Source organism: Xiphias gladius, chromosome 8, assembly GCF_016859285.1.
Source record: "Xiphias gladius isolate SHS-SW01 ecotype Sanya breed wild chromosome 8, ASM1685928v1, whole genome shotgun sequence".
Classification (NCBI taxonomy): domain Eukaryota; kingdom Metazoa; phylum Chordata; class Actinopteri; order Istiophoriformes; family Xiphiidae; genus Xiphias; species Xiphias gladius.
The window spans coordinates 25,953,384-25,978,613 of NC_053407.1; the positions used below are offsets into that span (position 1 = coordinate 25,953,384).

Below are 25,230 nucleotides of genomic sequence, written 5' to 3' on the forward strand. Positions count from 1 at the left end.
GTGGTTTTTGCTTATCGGGGCCCTCATTAGCGGCTATTGACTTAGCAGAGCGCTGTGTTGCGCTGAGGGGATGGGAGTCTTGGCGCAGCCTATCTCCCCTCTTGGCTTTGAAATTATCAAAAGAGCCATACGGTGAGTGAGAGGTAAGAGGATGAATAATGTCGGAGATGCAAACTCATTCACATTTAAACACCGCCTTAGACATGGAGAATTAGAGGCAGAGAGGAACCTGAATGAAAGAGGAAGCCTCTCATCACGGCGTCGGCTGAAATCGAGTAGGAGACTGGGAAAAGGAGGAAGACAGAGAGCATGGGGAAGTGTGTCTGAGAGAAAAAAAAAAAAGGGTGATTATCTAAGGAATTTTTGTGAGACGGAGGCGCTGGCTTCCAGCACATGTTTGGACATTGTTTTGACAACAATGCCTACGCCAAAAGCAATCATGACGAGATTTGCGAGTTGTACTTGTTTAGTTGTGTATCTTCATCTCAGAAATGTACCGGCAGCAGTTTTTGTACTATGGTGCAGTAGCGCTTGCAGTGTTGCAACAAATAGTAGAGCATTTCGATGGGATGGACACAATAAAATCACCTGCGTAGTGTACTGCTCTCCAGTCCAACAGCCTTCCGTTAAATACCTACTTTTTTGACCCCGATATGATTTAGCATCATTTTGACACGTCACCTTGACCCCTCATACTACATGGGTTGCATCATTTCGAGTGCCTTTGCTGTGTATGCGAGCTGCTTGTTTTTTTTGTTTTTTTTTAAATAATTTAGCCATTTGCCTTCACATCTCCCAACGTTGGAGCATATTGCTTTGATTAATTACCATGTACAATGTGACAGCAGGGTCGAGTCTGACAGCTCCTGACGCATATCGTCTCACGATCAATTTAGTTACCGTATAGTTGTCCAAAAGGTAGCCTAACTCATCGCAGGCATTGGCTTTGCTGTGTGATGTAGCACCTCTGCTCGTGTATCTGAGTGTTATCGTTTCTTTATTTCCAGATCTGCTATGAAATGCTGTAGGAAACCCTGAACTAATGTGATCCTGGTGTGACAAATATAACAAATCTGATGAGCAGAACAGAAACATTTATTTCTCTTCATCCTGCACTATCTTAAGCCCTTTGGCCTGCATGTAGCCATTGCGGTTACGCTGTAGTGCCACAGCGGCTCTCTCTCTCTCTCTCTCTCTTTCTTTCTCCGCTCTGGCTCTGCTTTCTTTATGGGCTCTGCCTTTGAGAGGTGAGGCACAACGACAGCATTGAAAACCCGTTTTCTCACAATGATTGAGAGTGGATGTTTTTTTCACCCGGAGCCTCACTAGCATACCTCTGCTAACTTCTTTTGTCTTTACTCATCACTTCTTTTTCTTGCATGAAAACTGTCTCGAGCCTTTGCCTTGGGCCTTGGCTTGGCCCCTTGACTCTGTGCTGTCTGTTTCTTGCTATGCTGGTGACGTGTGAAGGACAAGCACTTTCAGAACGCAATAAGGAGTGTGTATTACAGGGTGAGGTAAACTTTAATTTTTTGTAGTTGCAATCATCAATGAGTTGTTGACCATAATTCGTAATCAATGGAGTGTGTTTATAGCAAATGACTGTGCCTTTTTGGTGAGTCAGTCAACGGGGATTTAAACAAGGCCCTACTGTAATGTCCTGGCATGGCAGTCCAGTACACACAGTGAGATCTTGTCTGTTTTTAAGTATTTTTTATTAGTCTCAGTTACACTTCACTTCACAATGGCCTAAACTCCAGTGTGTGAAATTGTGCATTACTCTATAAAAAAGCATTGTAAATACACATTTATGCCGTGTTAGTTCTATTTTAGCAATCTCCTCTGCTGCATACTGCAGTCAAGTACACACCAGCTGGTATCAGACCCTTTTATGCCAGATCTGTGCTCAGTACAGGATGGACAGATGTTGTAGCCAGACTGCTCCAGATGTTTTAATGTTGAGCCCTGTAGGGACTCTTTCAGACAGCTGGCTGGCACTGATGGTCAAGCAGGCATAAAGTGGCATACAGAAAGAGCATATTCTCAAGCAGTGAAAATGAACCTGCACAAGCTGCCGTTTCTCAAAATCACTGGACAAAGCAGTAAAGGTTCAGAAAGTCTCTGCAAGAGTTGATAATTTAATTGGTTTATGCCTTAATCAACTGAAGAAAACAAAATCAAATGAAAAGGAGGATAACAGAGATACTTGGCAATAGCTGCCCCATTGTGCATGACCCATCATGACCTGACCTAACAATTTTGATAGAACAAATGTCGTGCTATCGGCGTGGGAACTTGATCAGGCCAATTGTTTCCAGAGCCTCGGAGTAGACCCCTTCACAAACAGTGGATTCCTGCTGAAGAAAGGCCCCCTTTGTGCGCGGCTAATGCGAGGGAAATACAGTTGCTTAGCAGACATTCTTGTTGAAATCATAAGACATCTCTCACTGTCTGTCTCTGTGTTCCGCCACTTTCTTTTTCTGTGTCTAAGGCATGGAGACAAAGGTGAGGATCAAACTTTTGTGCCCCAGAGTCAGGGTTTCTGTCCTCATTGCCAACATACACTAATTAGGCCAGAATGGCTTTCTTCATCATAAAAAGAGGACAATGATTGGAAGGCAATCAGATTTGGTTTTTCTTGACTTAAAAAACTGAGCATTCGCTCCAAGAAAAGAAAGAACTGGAAATGAGATAATGGTTGTCTTTATGCAGCCTTCTCCTCTGTGTATCTTTTTCAGTGTCTTGGACACAGCTTACCCAGTACAACATTCACCCTCCATCCTCTGTGTGGGCCAGCTTAGTGGCAGTCGATCTATTTCACCCTCTTCCTCTTCCTCCTCCCCTGCAAACCTGCTGAAAAAGACAAAACCTCATTTGTTTTGTGTAATCCTGAGATCGATAGCAGCTCAACACTAAAAGAGGCCAGCTAAAGGGATTCTCCACTCAGGCTTAATGGGACAGGCTGGTCTGAGCACACAGGAGGCTGTTGGCAGGCTACAATACATGGTCCAGACAGTGCTGCCCACACCCAGACCACAACAACATCACCTTCTCTTTGCTTTCTTAGGGATTACACCAAAGTAGGCCAAGGCTATTTCAAAAACCCTGCTGGTGATCAGGAGGATCAAAAATGACAGACTAATCATTTGGATTTCAGTCAAATTAGCACTAACAGCCAAAGGCCAGTCAGATTGTACTGGCCCACTTCGTCAATTTGTAATTTAGGAAATTGCGGCATTGTCTCCCCTTGGGGATTGACTGAATGGCAAGCACTCTTAGTAGGGGTTGTTTACGCTGCACATTGCTTTCCCCAGTCACCAATCAATCTCCGAGTGTCTTTAAGAAACAGAGGGAAAAAAATAGGTAAAAGCTCTTATTTTCAGCCTTCTGTTTGTTCAACAGTTCCCTTGTCTTTGCTGACGGAATCGCTGCTAACAGCACAATAGCCGTGGGTGTGTTTGCACAAAAATACCCAGTCTGTGTGTGTGTGTGTTTGTGCAGGCGCGGGTGTGAGATCTCAACTGTGTGTTTTACCTCAAAGACTCGTGTGTGTGCCCAAGCTCCTGCTCCCCTCAGAGCTGTAAGAATATCAGGCATCACCAGAAGTAACTCTGTGGTCGTCTTGATTGACGCGAGAGGCCTCACCACCAGCCATTCAAGGCACATTCTTACGGGGATCTCATATCGCCAGGGGTTGGCCCGGGCGCTCACGGTGCCTTCCAAGGAAAATAAGCGGCGTGACATCAGGGCTTTGTTTCTACGGCGAGGCCCCTTCTGTTTGTGTTTAATATCGCTCCGAGAGAAGTGGAAAGAGGGCCAGCCAATTTCTCTGGCCCCGACCGCTGAGCCTGGTGCTTCAGCGGTGAAGCGACGGTGGTCTCGTGTGTCTGCAGCGCAACCCTCTCTATCCCTCTCGCTCTCTTTTTCACTCTCTTTGCTTTTGGATCTCTGGTCCCAGGACGCTTTGCAGTTTTGACTACAGGGAAATCAGATCTCACAACACTGGGGGCCTTTTAGGCTGAGGGGGCAGAGAGTAAAAACAGAGAGAGAGAGAGAGAGAGAGAGAAAGAAACAGAAATGGAAATGGAGATGGGGGAGAAGATATGAAGAATGACTCTGGAACAAAACTGAGAGACAGAAGAAAAAGGAAGCGAGTCAGAGGGAGATCAAAAGAGAGGAGGACAAAGGAAAGACAGAAACATAGAAGGAGGGGGAGAGTATAGATGAGGTGAGAGCAATGAAAAATGAGAGGAAAGTAGGAAAGTAGAAAAGAAAGAGAGGAGGGAGTCTTAAGTGAAGGCCAGCCACGTCTGGGTGGTTTTCCTGAGGACAGGCTCTTTGATACTCCAGCACTCACACTCCAATGCATTTAGACAGGGGTTGACAGTGGTTTCAGGCAGCGGTTTGTCTGGCCAGCTAGCTTTGATTTAGAAGACCCAGGACTGTGGGCCGAGTATTTGATTCTTTGATTTTTGTTAAGTACCTTGGATGGAAAATCGGTACAGTTTTTTTTTGCTACATTTAATGTTCTCATCTCAACCCAGAGGGCAGATGGCTTATACTTTCCAAGTCTTCTTTTTTAAGTTTTCTATTATTTTTATACTATTTTCAAGTGTTTTTCAATTGATTCACATGCCCAAGACTTAACTGTAATATGACTACACCTATTTAAATGTGATTGCACACTATTTTCTTTGTTTTGGATTAAAGTTAGTGAAGAAACTCAATTGTCTGAACTCGTAATGCAACGACTAACCAAATGTGACAAGATTGTTCTCAAGTGTTTTTGGGACTCATAAAGTTTTGTTTGTAGTTCTAATTTGATTTGATTTTATTTGACTATTACCATTTAAGCCGTGCTGAAAAGCCAAGACTTAAAAAAAAGGTTAAACTGCCAGGATATCAAAAAAGGTCCATGTGGCTTTTTTTCCACTGTGGTTCACATTGTTACATGAAAAATAAAGGAAACCAGCCTCTTATTCTTAGCAATACCGAGCCAGGCATTGTCTGAAAAGCTTATTTCATTACTTACTGTTCACTCTCATATTTTTTGCAGAACTGAGTAATAGATATCCCATTATGTCAATAGTCAGTATTAAACTTAAAGAGGATTCAAGCAAAGTATTCAGAAGTTTCTTTAGCTATTATCTGGATTTATTTCTAGATGCAAATTGATGTACAAGCTGCTCCCAGCATCTGTTGAAAGAATAACTGTCAGAGATGGATTGTAGATAATTCAAAATGAAAATGTTTTGCTGGAATGCCTGCCTGATAGATACTTGCCCCCACAAACAAATCTTCCATTTGTGTGGGGACACTGCGGTCAAATTCAGATCTAGGTGTGTGTGTGTGTGTGTGTGTCTGTGTGTGTGTGCGTCTGTTTGTGTGCGTGTGTGTGTGTGTGTGTGTGTGTGTGTGTGTGTGTGTGTGTGTGTGTGTGTGTGCGTGCGTGCGTGTGTTTGTGTGCGTGTGATTGTGTGCGTATGTGCACGTATGTGTGTGTGTACATGCACATCTGTTTCCATATGAGTTCTGTGTGTGTTTGGCTCAGACGCACACCCATAGAAGAAGAGAGGAGAGAGAATGAAAGAGGAAAGCCACTGACTAGCTGCTGGCGAGCAATGTTAATAGCCTGTCGGTTTTGCTGGTTTCTTCTCTGTATGCAGCAGCTGTATGCAGCCCAACTGGCAAGCATGCAGATCTCACCAGGAGCCAAGATGGCTCCCCTCCCGCAAGCTCCCAACTCCTCTGGTCCTCTTTCCCCCTCTGCCCTGAAGAGCGAGAAGCGAGCATCCAGTCCTGTCACTCAGATTAAGGTGAGCCCATCACTGCAAATGGTTTTTGTAAAATGGTTCATGTCGAATCACGGAGCTGTTTAAGTGATTCAGCAGGATATGCAAGAGCTATGTGGACACATTTGTGATCAGGAAACAGGTTGATGTTCTAATAAGCAGTCAGCAAAGACAACAGGACATGGAGAAAGTTGGACTGCATTGAAGAAAAAAGCAACTAACAACAAATTAAGCAAATGTACAAGGGATATATACAGAAAAATTTTCCCTGAGGTGAGACGATATAATAGGACAAAGGAAAGAGTGAGTTCAGATTATGAACGATAGGAAAACATACAAGGAAAATGATAATGATGATGATGATGATGATGAGTGCAAGTAAAGCTGAGAGGGAGGTTGGAAATCTGGAAGTTTTTTAAGCACGGATCTGCGCATGGCCCCGTACTCTTCACCGTCAATTAGAAACAGCTTACTTAAGTCGCACACCGATTCACACGAGCAAATACACAAACTGACACTGGTGCATGCTGCTGTTTGGCAGGAGCCCAGACCCCTTCACTGGAGAGAGCGTATGCCTCATCCTTACTCGACGACGAGGCAGTAATGGAAGCCATGTGTGTGTGTGGGGCACAGCTGCAACCGGCGTCACAATAGACCGGCGTCAGAGCTCACCACACTCAAACAGTAGTTCTGTGCCCTCCAATCTCCTCCAATATCCCCACCCTCTGCTAACCCCCACATATGCTCAGCCCATCCCCCACTTTGGCATGCCACCCGCAGCCTAACCTCCCTTCCCTCCCTCCACCAGGTCGTCCTAAACTCCTTCCCTTCTCAACACCTCCTTCAGCTGAAGCTCAGCTCCAAAGTAGCTCCACGTTCATTAACCATTTGCTGCCAACACAAGAGCAACAGTCTGTGTTAACGGGCAAGAGTTTACTTCTTGTCACTACTTTTCCTTTTTCCAGGGATTCCTTACGTGGATCAATGTGGTCATGCACCTTTGACTGGAAATAGAGCAATTGCACAAACAAAGGCGCCATTGTTTAAATAAGAAGGTGCACACCAACTCTTTTTTCCCTGTCAAGGTCACAGAAGTTAGTTGTGGAATTCATTAACTGAGGGGCAAAAAATCCTGATCGGTCAGTAGGAGCATCAAAGCACTGAAAGCACTTCAAGGGAAACTTTGGACAAAATTGAAAATCAGTGGCCGTGGTCAGCTTGAATTCGGTCACTTCCAACGGTAACCCATTTTCACAACAGACACATTTAGGTTCACCAAAATATTGCTGTATACACAGCGTCTATATCACACTTTATATGACTGAAAGCTTTTCCGGACGTAGTGTATTTAGTAATAGAGATACTGGTGAATTAACGATTACTTTGAACATACTGTGTACATGGATGGATAATGTTGCAGGAGTGAGAAGTTCCTATGGATGTTTTGATATCTTTTTTTCTTTCTAGAAAACATGTCACTGTTACCAATCCAATGTAAATTAATTTCAACAGACTGAATGTGCTGTTGTCTGTTAACGAAGCGACCAATTGAAACTAAGTTTCACAGCCACCTTTCAAGCCAACGGCTGGAGGTTAGAGTAATGACTCTCTAAAAGTAGATTTTGGGAGAAATATTTGCTGTAAGCCCATGTTTCCCAGCCTCGGGGTCCTGACACCCACACAGGGTCACGGAATGAATGTAAGGGATCCTGAGAGGATTCCCTACTAAAACATTCTCAAAGCCGATCTTTGGAAGAAATGAAACCTACAATGTTTATATTCATGCATCCTGTTGCATGCCATTGGCAGGACTGTGTGTCATGCACTCACTCGTCCCTGTATCCATACATGAGATACTAACCAAAAATGAGGATACTAGTGGCCAGCTCCACAGGGTATTATCAGTTCTCAGTGGCAATGAATTATAAACAGGACCGCATACTAATGCCACACACTCACACACAAAAGCAAACAAATTTAGTGATCCATCACTTGTTAAAATGGCTTCTTTCAGTAACATTTTGATAGATTTCCATTAACACTGTTACATCGGTTCTTCTAACAGGAGGAGGGATCCACACAGCCATTGAACCTCTCAGCCAGACCCAAGACAGAGGCTCTTCGCTCCCCGACGTCCCCAACACAGAGTCTGTTCTCCGGGAACAAAACCAGCCCTACGGGCATGGGCAAGGGCCGCATCCCCAGCCCCATCCCCAACATGGGCAGGAACACCTCTCTCGGTAGGTAACAAACACGTACATGCACTTTAACACCAGTGTTTCCCTATACCACTGGGTAGACAGGGTGGGCCACTCTGCCTAAAAGACGTACATTAGCATTGGCGTTACTGTCATGTTCAATAAGAATCACAGGGTCTGAATGCTGCTTCACCATGCCAGGCCAAAATGCTGAGGGGAAACACTGACGCACTCTACACATACATGCTCTCTCACACACCAAACGCTTATACACTCATACACCACTGTATTGTTCACATCTGTACTGTACATCCATCCAGAGCAAACACGTCCTCACTCCAGTGTAAAACTGCTCTTCCCTCCAACCGGAAAAACAAAAACATCACCCACCCAAGACACCTCCCTCCTGCCCGCCACACACAGACAAACCAAGCAGCATTGCATGCGCCTGATAGACTGCAGACACCTCAACCCCACGAGGAGACCTGTGTGTGTGTATTTTTGTGCGTGTGTTTGTGTTTTACAGGAGTCCAAAGCCCTGTATTTAGCCCCAATGAAAACCCCAGCAGCGGAAGCAGTGAAACCCAGCACACGTTATTTGGTTTTTAAGAGCTTCCTCACATCATTGTCTGCCCGCGCTAGACCTTTTATGCCCCTACCTCTGCTATCTGTTATTAAGGCCAATCTAAAACCCTCTCATTATATCCCCCCAGAAAACAATTTCACCAGCTCTTCTGGAGTGGCTTTGAGGACGCGTCGCTTGTATTCCCTGCAAAGTTATTTTTTGCCCATTTTAATGGCCACCCAAGCATACGGTGCTTCCTACTTGTCTGCTAATTAAATGAGGAGGGCGACGGAAACTTTGCATCCTTTTATTTTATTTTTTTTTTCTTATTCTTCAAATGTGAATCGGCTTCAAAAGTGTGAAGCACATAAACAAGGGGGAGGAAATTCTGTCATGTTTAGACACAAGTGGACTGGAAAACAACCTGAGCAACAATTTGGCCCGATAAGAGATTGGAAAAATCTTTTTATACCGATGTTTAAATTTTATTATAACAGAAATTGGGATGCAGCCATTTTGAATCTTTGGTTTTCAGCACTTACACTTTGTTTTCAAAGCTTGATAGTGTTTATGAAGGAGCATGGAATCAAACACAAGCAACAAAGTGGATTGCTCAGGGTCTAGAGTTATGGTTCAACAGCATCTGACTGAAAACCCTCTGGTTTACTAAAACTGACAAATAAAAAATACTTGCAAATCAGAATTTAAAAACCAGCGGCTATGCAGATGAGCTCTTTGAGAACTGCAGACTTGGAGAATAAAAGCATAGTTCAAATGCTGAACTATTTTATAATTGTGCCAGATACTGTATTTTCTAACAGGTTATTTGTGATGGCATGAAGCTTGAGAACTATTTTCTGGTGCTTGCTTTGCAAAGAAGGCATAGAGATTCAGAAGAAACGAGTCACTTAATAACATAACGTGACTTTCTTTTCCATCAGTCCCCATACCTTAAAAACTGCTTGGTTAAGGTTATGGAAAGATGAATTTCCTGCAAAAATTGGAAAAACTTATGAGATTTATTTGTTTATGTTTTTCTCTGTCCTCTTGTCGCTAATTTTTGTAGTGGTCAGGACTCTGAAAAAAGTGATGTCCCATCAGAATTTAGCAACATTTGAATCAGAATATGAGGACAGTTGTTGGTTATGTTGCCAGGTTATTGTGAGTCCAATCTAATCAAACCACGTATTGAGACCTCTGCTTTCCTGTCATGTCAGCCGAAGTGACACACAGTTTTCCCTCTCTCCTATCCCGTCCTCCCCCTCCCAGACATCCTATCCAGCCTCAACTCCACAGCGCTGTTTGGGGACCAGGACGCAGTGATGAAGGCTATCCAAGAGGCCAGGAGCATGAGAGAGCAGATCCAGAGGGAGCAGCTCCACCAACAGCAGCAGCAGTCAGGACACCAGAGTCTGGAGGCCAAACTGTCCGCCCTCAGCAGCATGAGCCTCAACAACGGCAACAAGGTTAGAGGGGAAAGACAGGTGCACAGACAAACTTCACTGATAAGGTCTATAAGAGTCAAATGGTCTAAATGCAGTTTTCAAAGGCATTTTCTTTCATTCGAAGAAAGAATTCTCATTGAAACACTCATGGGTCTGCATGCGCACACCCACACACACTACACAAATGTAACGACATACATTTGACTCACACCACGTACATTTACCCAATTACTTTACGACGGACAATTTGAGGTACTGGCACTTGAATAATGAACATCCATAGTTACTATTTACTTCGCAGTTTCAGATATACATACTTATGATTAGCTTTAAAAAATAGGATCCATGTTATGGATTAAAATAATCAACAGTGTATTTAAAAAAGTTAAAAGTAGCTCCACCTGGACCAGGTAAAACTGCAAAATGCTGTTTACAAATTAATGTCTCTGTAATAATAATTTAGCACTCTGAGTGTCCTCGATGATAATTTTGTTCTTTTACTTGATTGTGCAGAAATAACTTCAGCAATGCTGACTCACTCTTAAGAGTAGCACACTTGACACAGGTCCTCCATCAGGGTTTTTATTGACCTTCCTTTAAAGGAAGCTGTATCTTGAACGCAGATGTTTCAAAATAAAGGTACACAACAAAATGTCGTATAAACAATAGAAACTATTCCTAAAATTCTGATTCAGCCTGGTAGGGTGCAAGATGCTGAGGTTATAAATTCGAAAAAGACTTTTTACTTTTTGTAGGGAAGTATATATGACCTTCCTCTCCGTCCCATATACTAAAGCGTCTATTTGGCAGTACACTCTTTCTGCATATTTTTGAATGCATTGATTAGTGCTTTTACTTGTAAAAGAGTATTTTTACAATGTGGTGTCACAGCTTTACCCTCAGTAAAACACTCGAGCACTTCTTCTAACAGAGCATGCAGAGTAATGTGGTGAGGAGAGAAGGGAGAAAATTTCTTTTGCATTTATCCCTATAGAGCATTCGGATCCACGTAATATTCTCTCTTACTCCTTCACACACACACCTCTGTAGATCTCCAGCCTCCTTGCTCTTGTGTCATATTTTATCCAGTATTTCATTGGCTGGCTGTTCAAGATTTCTGCTCTGCTCGTGCATGGGTCTGAAGAATATCCACGGATGATATTTGGTGTCATTTGGCTCGGGCTGCAGTTCTTGAGAACTTCTCTTTTCTCCTCTCATCTCCACGGCCACCCAGAAGCCAACAGCTTTGAAGAGGGAGCAGCTGGGCCAATGACAAGTGATGGTTTTGGCGTGTTAGTGTGTTTGTGTGCCTGCCTTGACTGAGACTGAGTGGGTGTTTTTTTGGAGAGGAGATGGTGTTAACATTAGTGTGTGTGTGTGTGTGTGTGTGTGTGTGTGTGTGTGTGTGTGTGTGTGTGTGTGTGTGTGTGTGCCATTGTGCGTGTATGTGTGTGTGTGTGTGTGTGTGTGTGTATATAATAGAGTCCAGCTCTTCATTGCCCTGGAAGGGGGATCCCGGCCTCAGGGTTTTAGCCCAATTAAAGGGCCTTTCTCAGGGAACAGACCTCCCCCCTCCATGCTCACCTCTTCCCCCAGCTCATCTCTCCCCCCTGGGCTGAACGAGACAGGGCCTTTGTACCAGGATCTCATATCCAGAGGGAAATCCATATGCCAGAACATCTTCAATCAGTCTGATCAGCTAGTCACAGATTCCAAGGATGAGACATTCAGTAAAATAGGGAACATGATTAGACCAGCTCTCCTGCGCAATTGATCCCATGTTGCTTGCAAGGATGAGGAGAAGGAGGAGGAGAGGAACTCATGAATATTTTAGGGGTGGAGACTCTGAACCCACCAACCCCAAGTAGGTCATGATTGGTGCACTCCAAGGATAGGCTGTTTTGAATTTTTTGGATTTGTTTGCCTTGCATCTTCAGGAGGAAAACATCCAAAATCTGGCAAAAATATATCTCTGCTGTACTTATCCTCAGTCCCAAGTTGATTTTTTTTATAAGTCATTATACTAGTAAACACCGAGAAGCTCATAAATATAAATTATACAACAGCCTATACTAATAAATTGTTTATTAAGATTTAATGTGAGTTGTCTACCGCAGGTCCGGCAAATAACCCAGCAATGTTCCCGAATAAGTTTGTGCTTAAAAGAGCTTTTTGCAAAAAGTGAACTTTGAAATTATCACAGATTAAGGTGAGTGTATTGTAGGGACTGCGCTACGTACTCCTCGAGCTCCGTATTTTCCAACTTTATAAGAACAAAACCAAAGCTATGCAGTAATTTGGTTTATAGCTCCATGCCTCCTAATAAAAAGCTCATTTGGAAAGTCTCAAAGTAATTGTTTCCGGTTTGAAGACGACAGCAGGCCTTGGTGTTTGTTGTCAGTTTGTTATTCGTTACCTAACAACAGCAGCTCAAAGACTCTTTCTCTTAGCTTTAAATACATAATTTTTTCTTTGGGATGGAAGAGTTTTTTTTGTGTGTGTATGTGTGTGTTTTTTTTTTTCTAAAGCTCTCAAAGGCTTTGCTCTGTCTTAAACAATTCATGGATGGAACTTGCTGGATACTGAGAGTGTGACTCACCCGTTCCACCTCGGGAGGCAACGAGACCAACTCTTTTTCTTTACCTTGGATTTGTGTGTTGTTTTCTGTTCAATGAATAAATTTGTTACTCAAATCCTCCCCTTTGAAACTTTGAAGCTGTGCCCAAGCCTTTTTGTTTTATGACATTATACTAACACAGCATATTCAGCTTCTTTGGAGGGAATGAGACAACTGCTGTAAATGGTATCACAGTGTAATGTTGAACGTTGAGATATTTATTGCCTACGCTGAATCGGCTCAAAACGAGTCGTCGCGGTGACGTCTGAGTGTTTGTTTGTGTTTATTTTGCTTTCTGTCAGTATATTTTTGTCCCACAGCGTTCATCTCAAGCAAAGACGACAGACATTTCTCTAAGAACTGAAAGTGATCCTGGGCTCCTTTGTGTGTGTGTATGTGTGTTTGTGTGTGTGTGTGTGTGTGTGTGTGTGTGTGTGTGTGTCCTGGCTCTGCATTGGCCTTGGCCATGTTAATGTCATTATAGCTGGTGTACAGACGAGAGGCCTGGCCAGTTAGTGGCATTGTTGAGTATCACCTTACGCTTACGTTGCTTCCAGCTGGCCTGCGGCTGCCAAAGCTCACTGAAATAGTCACTGTGTATGACTGTGTGGGTGTGTGCATGTATGTATGTGTCTGTGTGTGTGTTTATGTGTGTGCGCGCAAAAGACTGTGCACTTTTTTCATCTAAACAGCCACAAAACACTCCCTAAACCCACTTAAAGGAAAACATCAAGTTTCTGAGAGGTTGGAACGTTACTCAGCTTACATGTCTTGGATGAAAACATCAAAATCAACCATGTATCCCCGGTAGATTCTTCACTCTAGTTCATTAGAATAGAAAGTGATAACGTAGAAATTCTAAATCTGCGGGGTAAGCTTTCTTAAAAGCTTGACACTTTTGCATAGGGGATTGGTGAAGTTTGCATGAAATGCGAATGAAAAATAATATACTGCTTTTAACCACGAGGGGCTACTGTTCCTGCTCCCAGAGGAGTTGAACATGGCGGGTGATGACAGACTGAGCGCAGGTAAATTTATAAGCCACATAATAAGGAACAGTTTTGGCTTTTTTTTTTTTTATTGATCTGTTTTCCCACTTTGGATGAGGCTGGTCATGCACACAATCACTCAACAGCTGATTCTTAATCAAAAGTACTGAATGATGGGGGCATATGGATTTTTTTTTTTTTTTGGTGTGCACAAAAACCGGATTTCTTCATCTAAAGCTGTCAGCAGATCCTTCAGCAGCTACAGAGAAGCGGGGTTGAAGTTTAGACAGTTTGCAAGAAATTTTAAAGTTACCAAAAAACTTTAGAGTAATTTCTACAAATTACTCTGTAGACCTCATACTTTGTTTCTTGAACATTCACATTCCCCTCAAACTAAGGTCTGTATACTTCGAGGAAGCATTTCTCTTAACGTACAGTTTTAAAATTGACCAGATCTCTAAATTTAGAGTCTTTAATTTAATGTGGCCCATTATAGAGAAGTGTCTTTTGTCCGTACCCTGTTGAATACAGTCGGTCAGCATGCTTGCAGTTTCTGTTGGAGGAGCAGAATAAATCTGGAAGGAGAAGAGGAGGGAGGAAATGGTTGTATAGAAGTTTATATTGGCTCCGCTGGGGAGTTAGGTCTTTGTAGGAAGCGAGCCTGTGAAACCGACAGCTCAGATGGTTCCAAGTCTTGATTAAAGGTCGACGTAATGTTGCTGTATTTGAAGCCTGAATGATATACATTATAATAATGTATACTACAAAGCTGAGTCTGGCACCTGCAAATAGACTGTTGAGTGTCTACTTCTTTAGGATCGGAGCCTCAAAGGGTGGAGGGCTGGTGGTGTACTGGTGGTGGGGTGTGAAGGGCTATGAATAGGAGGAATGGTGAAAAGGAGAAGGAGGGGAGGAGGAAAAAAAAAAACAGAACAGGGCTGACTGACAGCTCTATCGGCACACAGCGAAGTCTGGAGAAGGAAAGAGAGAAAGGAAGATGAAGAAAATAGGAGGAGAGAGGGAAGGCCGGGAGGGGGGACTGAGGAGGTTGCCAAACTTGATTGGTCCGGGAGGAGACAGTAAACGGTTGCGGGTCAGTTGGAGGCAGGCCGTGCTGGCGGTAGGCGAGTTGTAACTGTGGTAATGAGCTCAATACGGTGTGGATTTTAAAAAAAACAGCGAAGTTTAGAGAGTTGCCCTAGCAACAGTGGAGAGACGCAAACGCCAAGACAAGGAGAGACCAGGCGGAACAAAACGAGTCGGGTGTCTCTTAAATTTAGAAATATACATTCAGCAGCAATACCGGGCTCCAGACCCAGTGAAAGGAATAGTGTGTTAAAAATACTGTAGTGGCACAGATGTGATCTGTTTCTGTGGTACTTGTTTGTACAGATTAAAGTAAATGTTCCTCTTTTCTACTGTTTTGGTAATTTAACTTAATATTTTTTTAATTTGTCCACATTCTGAATCTTCTGCCTGGTTTCATTTATCTCTGCCCCTGCACATGTCCTTCATAATGTTTAATTAATTTAGTCCTTGGTTAGTCAACTTGTTTATTTCCAAGTGCTCTTCTTGCTCCAATTCAGACCTGGGTTAAATAGTAATGTAATATCAGACATGGGAATGGTGGATTTTACTGTGTCAAAGCCATTCGGATACAGTAGTGCCAGGTAGTCCTTTTGTGATGAAGAGGAGGAACATAATCCAACAGTGTACGCAATACAAATGGAGTCACAGTCAAAAAAAGTTTAAAAAAAAAAAAGTCTATAATGCTGCTCCAAGAGGCAGCGGTCCAGTATCAAACCAGCAGGCGCACAAGCCAAACCTATTTCAATCTTGACTAAACAAAGCAAAGACAGCTCCTTATTGCATTTGCCACAAGAACTTTCAAGTAGACCAAAGTAGACCAACCGCAGGGAATATTTGCAAATTTTGACCCGGTCTGCTGTTAATCTGTAGTTTGGATCAGTCCACCTCTATTGATACTGTCCTAGTCCATTTTCCAAAACCCTAACACTACTTTGTATTAGTTTTCCACTGGTCTCTTCCCATTTACCAGCAGTATTCATATGCCTCTAACATAAAAATTATGCTCCGTATTGCTACGGAGCATCTATGCAGAATTTTGCAAAGTAGTCATGTTTAGCATCATCATGAGAACTACAAATTAAACCTACGACAACTTCTCGCAATAGAGCACCAAACTTTGACTCACTTGCAGAAGTCTGAAATCACCATCATGAGCAGAGACTGCTTTCCCCAGGCTATTGTTTAGCACCACAAGCTTAAAAAGGTCTTCTCAGTGGACTCGAGACCTTATTCTTGTCTCTGGACTAGTTTTCCATTCAACTCCTCTTCCTTTTTTCTTTTGCTCCCTCTGTCTCATTCTGTCATTCCCTCTTTCTCTCTTTTCTTTAGTCCTTTGTTAGGCGGTTGCTTCCTGCGGTGAGCATGGCACTGCCCAGGCACATGTTCTGTGGTGGGCCTGATTACAGCCCTGCTGTAGTGCTGACATTGGCCCGCGTCGACTCCTCATCTATAAACACACACACACACACACACACACACACACACACAAACACACGCACATACACACTGGCCCCTAAGTTCCACCAACTCTGCCAGCGGCTACCGCGGCATGACTTCACCCGGCAACCATTCCTTGCGTCAAACAAAATGCCTCTGTCACCAGAAAAAGGAGGAGAGCTGAGAGGGAGGAAGGGAGGGAGGCAGGGAGGGAGGGCAGAGGAGAAGAAGAGGGGGAGAGGAGAAGAGAGTAGAGGAGGACCGTGGATGTGCGGTAGCTGTGCGGAGGGTTCAATGTTTTCCACCACAGTTTGGGAGTGTGGTGGGGTAATTTTAGCTGGAAGGCCCCAAGGCAGGCTGCTTGTAGAAGCTATTTGTCTCAGAAGTGGAGTGGCAGGCAAGAAGACAGAAACACAGAAATGGAGCGCAGGATGATGGGAGGGTTCGGGAAGACACCGATGATTAGCACAGCTTTGAAGCAGCTATGACTTGTCTATTAGTTTATCGCATAACCAACATGATGACTCATTTGCCTCAGACACTGTAAAAAAAAAGAAAAAAGAAAAAAGACAAAAAAGAAGAAGCACTGCTGCAGCAAAATAAACTGGTCAATTCTGAATGCTGTGTCCTGAAAGCTCCTCCATGCCAGCGTTTAGTTTTATTGTCATTACCAGCAAAGTCATCCCTAGTGACCCAGTTTAAAAGATGCCGGGCAGCCTGATCCAGACATTCAATAATAATGTCTGGATCAATTATAAGAACCGAATAAGAAGAACTGAAAACTTGTTGAAAGGAAGCTCAAAGAATTTACTTTTCGGCAGCTCAATTCACATTTCTCAAGCAGTCGCGTCAAATTCGCAGCTTGCCTTGAATAATCCTTCAAACCTTTTCTTGCACTGCAGGAGCGGCTGCACTATGAGACGCTGAGCCAGCACCTGGGGAAGCTCGGGGAGGAAGCTGGGAAGATGGTCCATCGAGTCATTGACCTGACGAGACCGGAAGATCTGGATGGTATGTACTTCCACTGCCTATCTCTCTGGGTTTTCTTGTTTGTTTTTTTGCCTTAATTTTCTTCCCTTTTATCCTCATTTTCTTGGATTCTTTTCTTGATTTGTTGGATTTGGTTATTTTTGGACACTGTTCTGACTCTTGCAATCAGCATTTTAGGTTGCGTACACCCTTGATAATTGAGAAAAGTACACACAAAAAAAAAAAAACAGGATAGAAAATGGAAGACTAGAGGGATGTAAAAAAGAGTTGCTGGAGTTTTGAGAAGCAGAGTCTAAGTTAGGAGCAGTTTCATCCTGTTCAGACTAAATTAATACCAGTAAACCTTAACTCTGTTGGCCCCGCATAGAAGGGGCCCTACTTCTGGGAGCCTCATATCTCAGAGCTTCAATGAAGTAGAAGGCATCTGCCAGAGAGCAGGAACATACAGGTATTCAGCAAATAAAAATATTTATTGTGCTCCTCAGGAAGCTACGGTAAAGGACACCCTCAACAGCTAAACAGAGTGCTCAATGTCATCGTTTTACACTCTTGAAAAATTTTACACTGTTATTATTCCTGCAAATACATGACAAGAGGATGAATTCTCCTCCTTTTTTCCCCAGCGAGTGTTTGTGACACAAGATCCCACCCAGTACAAGTATGCAAACAAAAGCAGGCAAAGACAGGCAGCAAGTCTGTTGTAGTTAATGGCTGATGAAGTTTTACTGCGAATAAGAATTCTCAAAGTTTGAATGAATGATAAGAAGAATTGGCTTCATATACTGTGTATTCCATACAGTTAAGCAGATACATAAAATTGCTTGAAATACAATCACTATGAGTTTCTCTCAGTGTAGTGTAAGGAAACTGACTCGGTGCTAAAGTCTGTTTTTTCCCAACCCACCTGTTTCTCATAAAGCACCACTGTTTACAGGCAATGAGGGGTGGAGGAGTGCTCATCTTGGTTTAGTTTAGAGTCAGACGAGTAAACACGGGAGCATAGGCATTGAGATACTATCTGTTTGTGTGAGGAGGTTGAGGGCATCCTGGCAAGACCCCCATCGGACTTTTGTTATACATCCTCTTACAAGGAGGCAAAGGGGGGCCTCAGGAGTGAAGAAACAAACAGGAAGAGCTAATCCTTATTAGTGCTGTTTTGTGCACTTAAAGTGTGACAGTGTGGAAGATGAATGTGTTCAACGACGGCCATACAGTAAATGTCATTTCTTTGTGTCCCACAGGGAGTAATATCACAGAGGCGCGAGTGTTCAGGGAGGCTCGGGGCAGGAACAACAACGAGCCCCACATCAAGAGGCCCATGAACGCCTTCATGGTGTGGGCCAAAGACGAGCGGAGGAAGATCCTGCAGACCTTCCCCGACATGCACAACTCCAACATCAGCAAGATCCTCGGTGAGATTTTACAGATTTCTGTTTGACAGGAGAAAGAGCACTCGGCGCTTAACCTGAACCACGAATCCCAGGCATGAACCTTCTATTTTTTTTTACACTCCCAACATTAAAGTGCCGCTTTCGGAAGAATCCCCTTTTTTATCCCTCCTTGTGACAATATCTAGCTAATACGCAGTTATGGTGAAGTGGTGAAGTATTTTTGGTTTAAAATTGTCTATGTCTGTTTTGGTTATTGAGAGTATTTCAATTTTGGATTTAATTATTTGCTTTCTTTACTTAATAGAAGAACGCGGACACATAATCAGCAGCTCGTTTGCATGTTCCTCCCATTTTTCTCCTGACTTTTTGTTACTTGAAGCACTTTGCGAGGTGTTCTTGCCACAAACGGACCTCATTATTCCGTAAACTGCGACAATATCTTTTCCCAGCATGAACTCATCGCCTTTTGGACGGATGGGGACATAAAATCTTCTGAAAAATTTGTGGTTTTTTTGGGTTTTGGGTGAAAATTGGATTAAAAAAAAAAAAAATTCAGTGAGCTTTTTATGCTGTACACAGATGCACGCTCATAATTAATGAAGAAAAATCAATTTGTGGCCGCAAAAGTGGTTTTGCATCCTTCTGTTATCTCGTTCAAAGACACCGTGCATCTGACATTTAATGGCCCTCAAACCTATGAATTTTTCTCAAGGTCAGCCTCTCCGCTCATTAGGTTACTCTGCCTCTATTTTCTACAGTTCCCAGGGTTTCTTACCAATATTCTCCGGACTATAAGAAGGACTAGTGTTTTTCAAACTGGAACACTCCACACACAGAGCTCCACTGTGTCAGCCTGACTAGTGTGATGGATGCATTCAGTTAAAAAGCAGCCGTGTTGATACTAACCTCCTCGACACAGATAGCCATTCACACGGTGCTGAGCATAACGGTTGTTCGTGAAACGTTCTTAAGACTTCCACTGTCCAACGCAGGGCTCCGGTGAGCTTGAGGGTTGCTGAATGTAAATGCTCCTCCAGAGCGACATGAACAAATAGCTTTTTCTTAGGTGCGTCTGTTTTATTGACTGAGAGCTTTGAACGGGCTTTGATAAAGGGAGGGTTTGTGTTGTGCAAAATGCTTTTAAAAACTATACCAGAAACAGAATTTAATTTCAAATGAGATACTGTATTTAAACTCCTTCATCATAGTGAAATTATTTGTTCAATAGTCATGTGTATACACATGACAATTATGTATGTGTATATAGCTGCATGTGTACAATGCATGTCTTTCTAACATAATAACACAGCTGGACTTTGGGGAGTGCGTGGCAGGCTTAAGAAAAACTCGTCCCTATTTCCTGAGTCACAAAAGTACAAGACTAGTTTGTGATAAACCTCGATAAACAGAGGAGCGAGGCGGAGTGTGTATAATCAGCTGTCAAAGTGCTTCGCAGATGTGCCGCGTTCCTGCAGTAATGGCCCTGTCCACTTGCTCAGATGGTCCTCTTACCGAGGAAAATAATAAGTACACAATGTATCATTCTTCTTGAGCCAAGAGGGAGCAGAGTGTAATCCACTCCTGATTTTAAACAGCCTCCTTGGTCAAAGACTCGCTGGTGTCTGTTCGCATGGTAATATTCAACCTTAAGAATCCACTGATTCAGTGCCAATTTCATCTATTTTACCACAAACTGTGCTCAGCTAGTATCATTGAAACCGTTTAGAAAAGCACGTCAAAGCCTTTTTCCTACTCCCTAAAATCCCTAAATGTAAGGAAGTTTAAACTCCCTAAAATTCCTTTGTTTTTGTCTCTCTGATTTTTGTCAATCCTTAAAGTCCGTAATGGTTATTTCTGAACATACATATATGTTCTATGACAAAGCTAAGGAAAACTAAAGCAAAACCAAAACCTAAAACACGGACAAAAATAAGAATCTCAATCGTCTGCTCCAGGCTCTCGCTGGAAAGCCATGACCAATCAGGAGAAACAGCCGTACTACGAGGAGCAGGCCCGCTTAAGCAAGATCCACTTGGAGAAATATCCCAACTACAAGTACAAGCCGCGGCCCAAGAGAACCTGCATCATCGATGGCAAGAAGCTCCGCATCGGAGAGTACAAGCAGATGATGCGGTCACGGCGTCAGGAGATGAGGCAGTTCTTTGTGGGGTGAGTACCACCGTCAGCAAAAGCTTTCCCTGAACATCAGTTACCTTTTTTATACAAGTGCTCACGCTAGTTTGAAAGGAAGCTGCAGTTATTCCTTTGTGTGGTTTTAAAATTGAATTTCAAATTAAGCCCTTTTACATGTCAGGACCTTCAAATGGCAGTAATGTGAAACAAAGGTTTAAATCCCAGAAATAGTGCAAGATGAAATCAGTAAACCACACACTCACTGAGCGTATTTTTTCCTTCGTGAGGACTGGCGGCGGCGGCGAAGAGACTCAGTCATTGTTTTAATCTTCAACTTTTACGATGCAATACAATAACTGCACAGAGTCTCATATACAGTTTGCAGTTGAATTCTCTGTGTCACATCAACGTTTTGTAATTACAAGGTGTATTTTCACAGAGGTAGCTTGTCCTACGCGCTCTCTCCGCCGCCGCACTATCTACAACGCTAGGAGGAATTTTTGCACACTTCACAGCGCTCATTGTGCATTGACAGCCACAAGCCTTGGACCACAGACGGGCTTTGTGTCTTACTCGAGAAGACAATGACTCCTTTACTGTTGCACCTGTGACCTGGCGGTTCAGTTGTCTCTTTAATAAACATGCCATCCTGCCAGCCACCTTGGCCTGAATATGGGTATTATAGCAAAAAGGAATTACCTAGATAAAAAATAAAGCATCGATAAGTAGCCAACTAATGTGTTTTTCTTTTGTTTAGTGGTATTTCATTCAGCTATTTTGCAAGCAGTTACACTGTTTCTTTAAACTTCTATGTGAGATCTTGTCTTTTAATCGTGTGTCTCAGTTTGAATATGAAAGAAATGTATCCATTTGCTAGAGGTCTGTGGAGTGACCATCAGGGTTTGTGGACCCTTTATTTTCTCCGTGGAGCCCCCTTTGGTTCTATTCGCGAAACCCTTTTCACGTTTGCTGAAGAACATTATTTTTTTTTAGAGTGTAGTCAGTGCAGCGAAGGGAAAAACAGTGGCATTGTCTTAATAGGAACCAGCCATGGATGTGTTTAAAGCCATCACAGTGGCCTGTGAGATGGATTTAACAGAGGCCACGGCTTTGAATGGGAGCGATTTTTAATAGCTTGTCATTTATTAAATTAGGACAATGCTGGGCGCTTGCGGGCAGTGAAATTGGACACGGAAAGACATAGTGGAATATGAAATGTAAGCAGATGTTTCAGAGGGAACAAGAGCGAGGCCGACGTCACAAGTTAAATGCCACATTTACTGTGTGTGGTCAAGCAAATGCAAGAAAAGCTTATGATTCTTCAGGCCTGGACTTTCAATCAAAGTTAAATCAAATAGCTTCTGGGAGCCAGTATACAACCAGTTTCTGGCACATTCCATTTAACTAAACCAGTGTTGTTTTTAAGACTTTAATGTGAAAATGAGTCTGTCAGGGCGTAAGGCGGTAATCGTTCCAGGAGACAGAAGAGGGAAAACTGTTAGGTGAGAAAAGTGACAGCAATTTTCCTGGTTTATGTGGCTCATTTGAGGAGCCAGAGGGCCTGTTTGAGTGATGTACGTTTACCCTCATTCCATCTGTATCTTAACAGGTTATTTAGCCGATACTGCTGTGAGCTGGCTGGGAGAGCCACGTGCTAGGACACGTCCAACTAGATGAGAAGCGTTGCTGTTAACCTAAGTGGCCCCAGAATTAATGCTTTGTTCAAAGCAGTTTGTTCAAAGGTTAAAATGAATCATGAATCACTATCCGATCAGTCAAAAGCAGTCAGCCTTGTAGTCACTGTTACTATGACCTGTGGTATTTGATTATTTTTATGCAGTCTCCATTTTCTTTTATCGTTTTTTGCAAGGCTAACAGCACGACTGTGGGGATGGCGATGTCTAACAACTATCAGATGGATTGCCGGGATATTTTGTACAGACATTCGTGTTCCCCTGTGGCTGTGTCCTCATTTCTGTACTTTTTTAAACCATGTGTTATTTATTTTGTATATTAAAGTTGTTTATTTTTATGAGTAAACCTCTGTCTAATACCTTCTTTTCTTTTCTTCCTTCCTTCCTTTCCTTGTTTCCCAGGCCTCAGCCACCGATTCCTCTCGGCAACAGCCCGGGCGGCGTAGGAGTTTACCCAGGCGCCATAACCATGGCAACAACAGCCACACCATCCCCACACCTGACCTCAGACTGCTCCAGCAACTCAGCCAGCCCCGAACCCGCCATCCCCGTCATTCAGAGCACGTATGGGGTGAAGTCCGAGCCCGGCGTCGGCGGGGGCAGCAATGGTGGTGGGGTCGGAGCCTTGGACCTGCCCAGCGACCCCACCAACGGCGACGACGACATGGACATGTACGAGGACTTTGAGGACGAGCCCAAGTCAGACTATAGCAGTGACCACGAGACACGGGAGGCCGTCAGTGCCAACTGAGTGCGCTCAGGGCGTCAGTTGTAAAAAGAGAAAAATGAAAAACTTGCGTTATACTCAGAAACACTTTTTAAAAACACAGTTTATTACAGAGACCTTCAGGCAAACATTCAGGACATGCTGTGTCATGCAATGAGCATGCCCAGGCAGGATTTGAACTCAGCGGACATGCTCAGAAAGGTCTTGGACAGTATATTGACGGACGGCCATTTGAAGAAGAGGGCTGATGGGAAAAATGTGACCTGAACAGACACTCAGACTTCCAGCTGACAATGAACTTCAGTTTCCTACAATTTGACAATCTCAACAGGAGTGAATAAGAGTTCAAAGACAGAGAATAAGAGAGAGAATGGGACAAAGAACAAATCAGGACAAACACATTGCTGTGTGGTTTGTAAAGAGCATGCATGGATTTTGAAGCGTCAGGAATTGGTCTTCAACAGCTATTTGGTCTTAAATGTTTAAGGAGTGTTTTTGTTTTTATCATTATGTATTTCCTTTTTTGCGTTTTTTTTTTTCCCTTTTTTTTTTTTTTGTTCTATAGACTTTTTTTCTGACAGGTCACTGCCTGTACAAACTCTGGACTGTCAGAACTTGAAATTTGAAAAGTTTTAATATAAATCCTAGCTCTTGTAATCTTATAGTCTTACTTTTGTTTCTTACGAATACATTGCATCTACACCTTTTTTTTTTCCCTGACAAACTGCTTACATTACATTACTGTTAGTTTTTTTTTTTTTTTTTTTAAATATCTCAGCTCAGGTATGATGTGCCAGCTTGTGAATGTGTTTTTTTGTTTTGTTTGTTTTCATACAAAAAGAGTGGTAGGACTTTTCAGACTGTCAATGAAATAAAGGGAGCAAAATCCCTTATCACATCATCATTATTATTATTATTATTATTATTATTATTATTATTATTATTATTATTATTATTGTTATTATTGTTGATGTTGTTGTTGTTGTTGAGTAAGCAAGTAAGTACCCAGACATTGTACAGATTTACGTCAAATGTGCCAAACCTACATTCACATTCACTCGGGATATTGTAGTCTTAACTTCCAATGCTGCAAAAAAGTCTTATACAATCAGCTTTTTCTATCTGATGAGATGAGTTCCTACTCGGTAACTGCTGGCTGCCCTCCTGGCCCAATCACAGGCAGAGCTCAGGGAGGATGTGTTTTCATCGCACCCGCTCAGTCATTCACACGCGCGTTTTGTTTCGCTCTCTGGCAGCCCCTCCAGCTATCAGACGTAGTCAGAAGAGCAGCGTCGAAGGGGACTGTTCTTCTATTGCCCGGCACAGGTGCTGTCATAAACCACATCGCCCATAGTTACTTGAGGCCAAACTGTTAACACATTGAGCAGCAAGTGCAGTCCAGTACAGTGTACCAAACCCCAACATTTAGCATTTGTCACTTTCAATCGGGCTAAAGGTGAAGACTTTTTTGGCTTAATTTCTGCCTACACACTTAAGATAATTCACAAGTCTTAAAAGTGTACCTTAAGTTCTGTTCATTGACCGTCATATGAAAGGGGAAGGAGCAGTCCCAGGGAGACCCTACTGTAGGATAAGAGTTTCTAACATTCTGGATCCCTTCACTGTATTTTGAATTGTGTTTTGAATCGGTACAAAAAATGTACAAAATGTTACTATTTTTATTAGCTTGTTAATATTTTTAAATGTCTTCTCAGCGTCACGTGGGAAAGATACACCAGACTTGTGTTTTAAAATAAGAATTTATATAGTTGCAAAAAAAAAAAATGGGTTTAATAGGTCTGTTATTTCAAAAAGGGTACCTTTTTCTACGTCGCCGGTATATTTTGAAGACAAGTAAATTATTAAGAGAAGAATGGAGGAAAAAAAGATGCATAATTCTCGCTCAGCTTCTCAGTCACAACCACCCTAGTCAGAGCACACAAGTTTTTCCACAGTCTGAAGCAAGATGTTCCACTTTCATCTCGGTGCGGCCCAGCGGTCAGCACCATGCTGGGTGTGCATGCTTCTTCCTCTATTTTACTCAAATGTCACATTCTTTCTCTGAAGATACATCTTTTTCTTTTTTTTTTTTTTATCTCTTTTCATCACGCTCTGCAATTTGATCATGTTTCCATTTTCAGCACCTGTGACCTCAGGTGGTTT

The 25,230-nt window shown here is 42.8% G+C and overlaps 1 protein-coding gene across 4 annotated transcripts in view; it reads left to right on the forward strand.

Moving 5' to 3' along the window:
* The window catches only part of LOC120793850 (transcription factor SOX-6-like), a 109,371-nt gene extending 85,809 nt beyond the window's left edge, over positions 1–23,562 (forward strand). For 3 of the 4 annotated variants that reach the window (XM_040134290.1, XM_040134291.1, XM_040134292.1), the window contains 7 exons: positions 5,667–5,816; positions 7,858–8,032; positions 9,825–10,021; positions 17,035–17,143; positions 18,364–18,534; positions 20,469–20,682; positions 22,743–23,562. In XM_040134290.1, coding sequence (XP_039990224.1) covers positions 5,667–5,816; positions 7,858–8,032; positions 9,825–10,021; positions 17,035–17,143; positions 18,364–18,534; positions 20,469–20,682; positions 22,743–23,091 — 1,365 coding nt within the window. In that variant the 3' untranslated portion in view covers positions 23,092–23,562. The remainder of the gene's footprint in view (positions 1–5,666; positions 5,817–7,857; positions 8,033–9,824; positions 10,022–17,034; positions 17,144–18,363; positions 18,535–20,468; positions 20,683–22,742) is intronic. The other variant, XM_040134293.1, reaches the window with a different exon arrangement.
* The last annotated feature ends 1,668 nt before the right edge of the window (positions 23,563–25,230 follow it).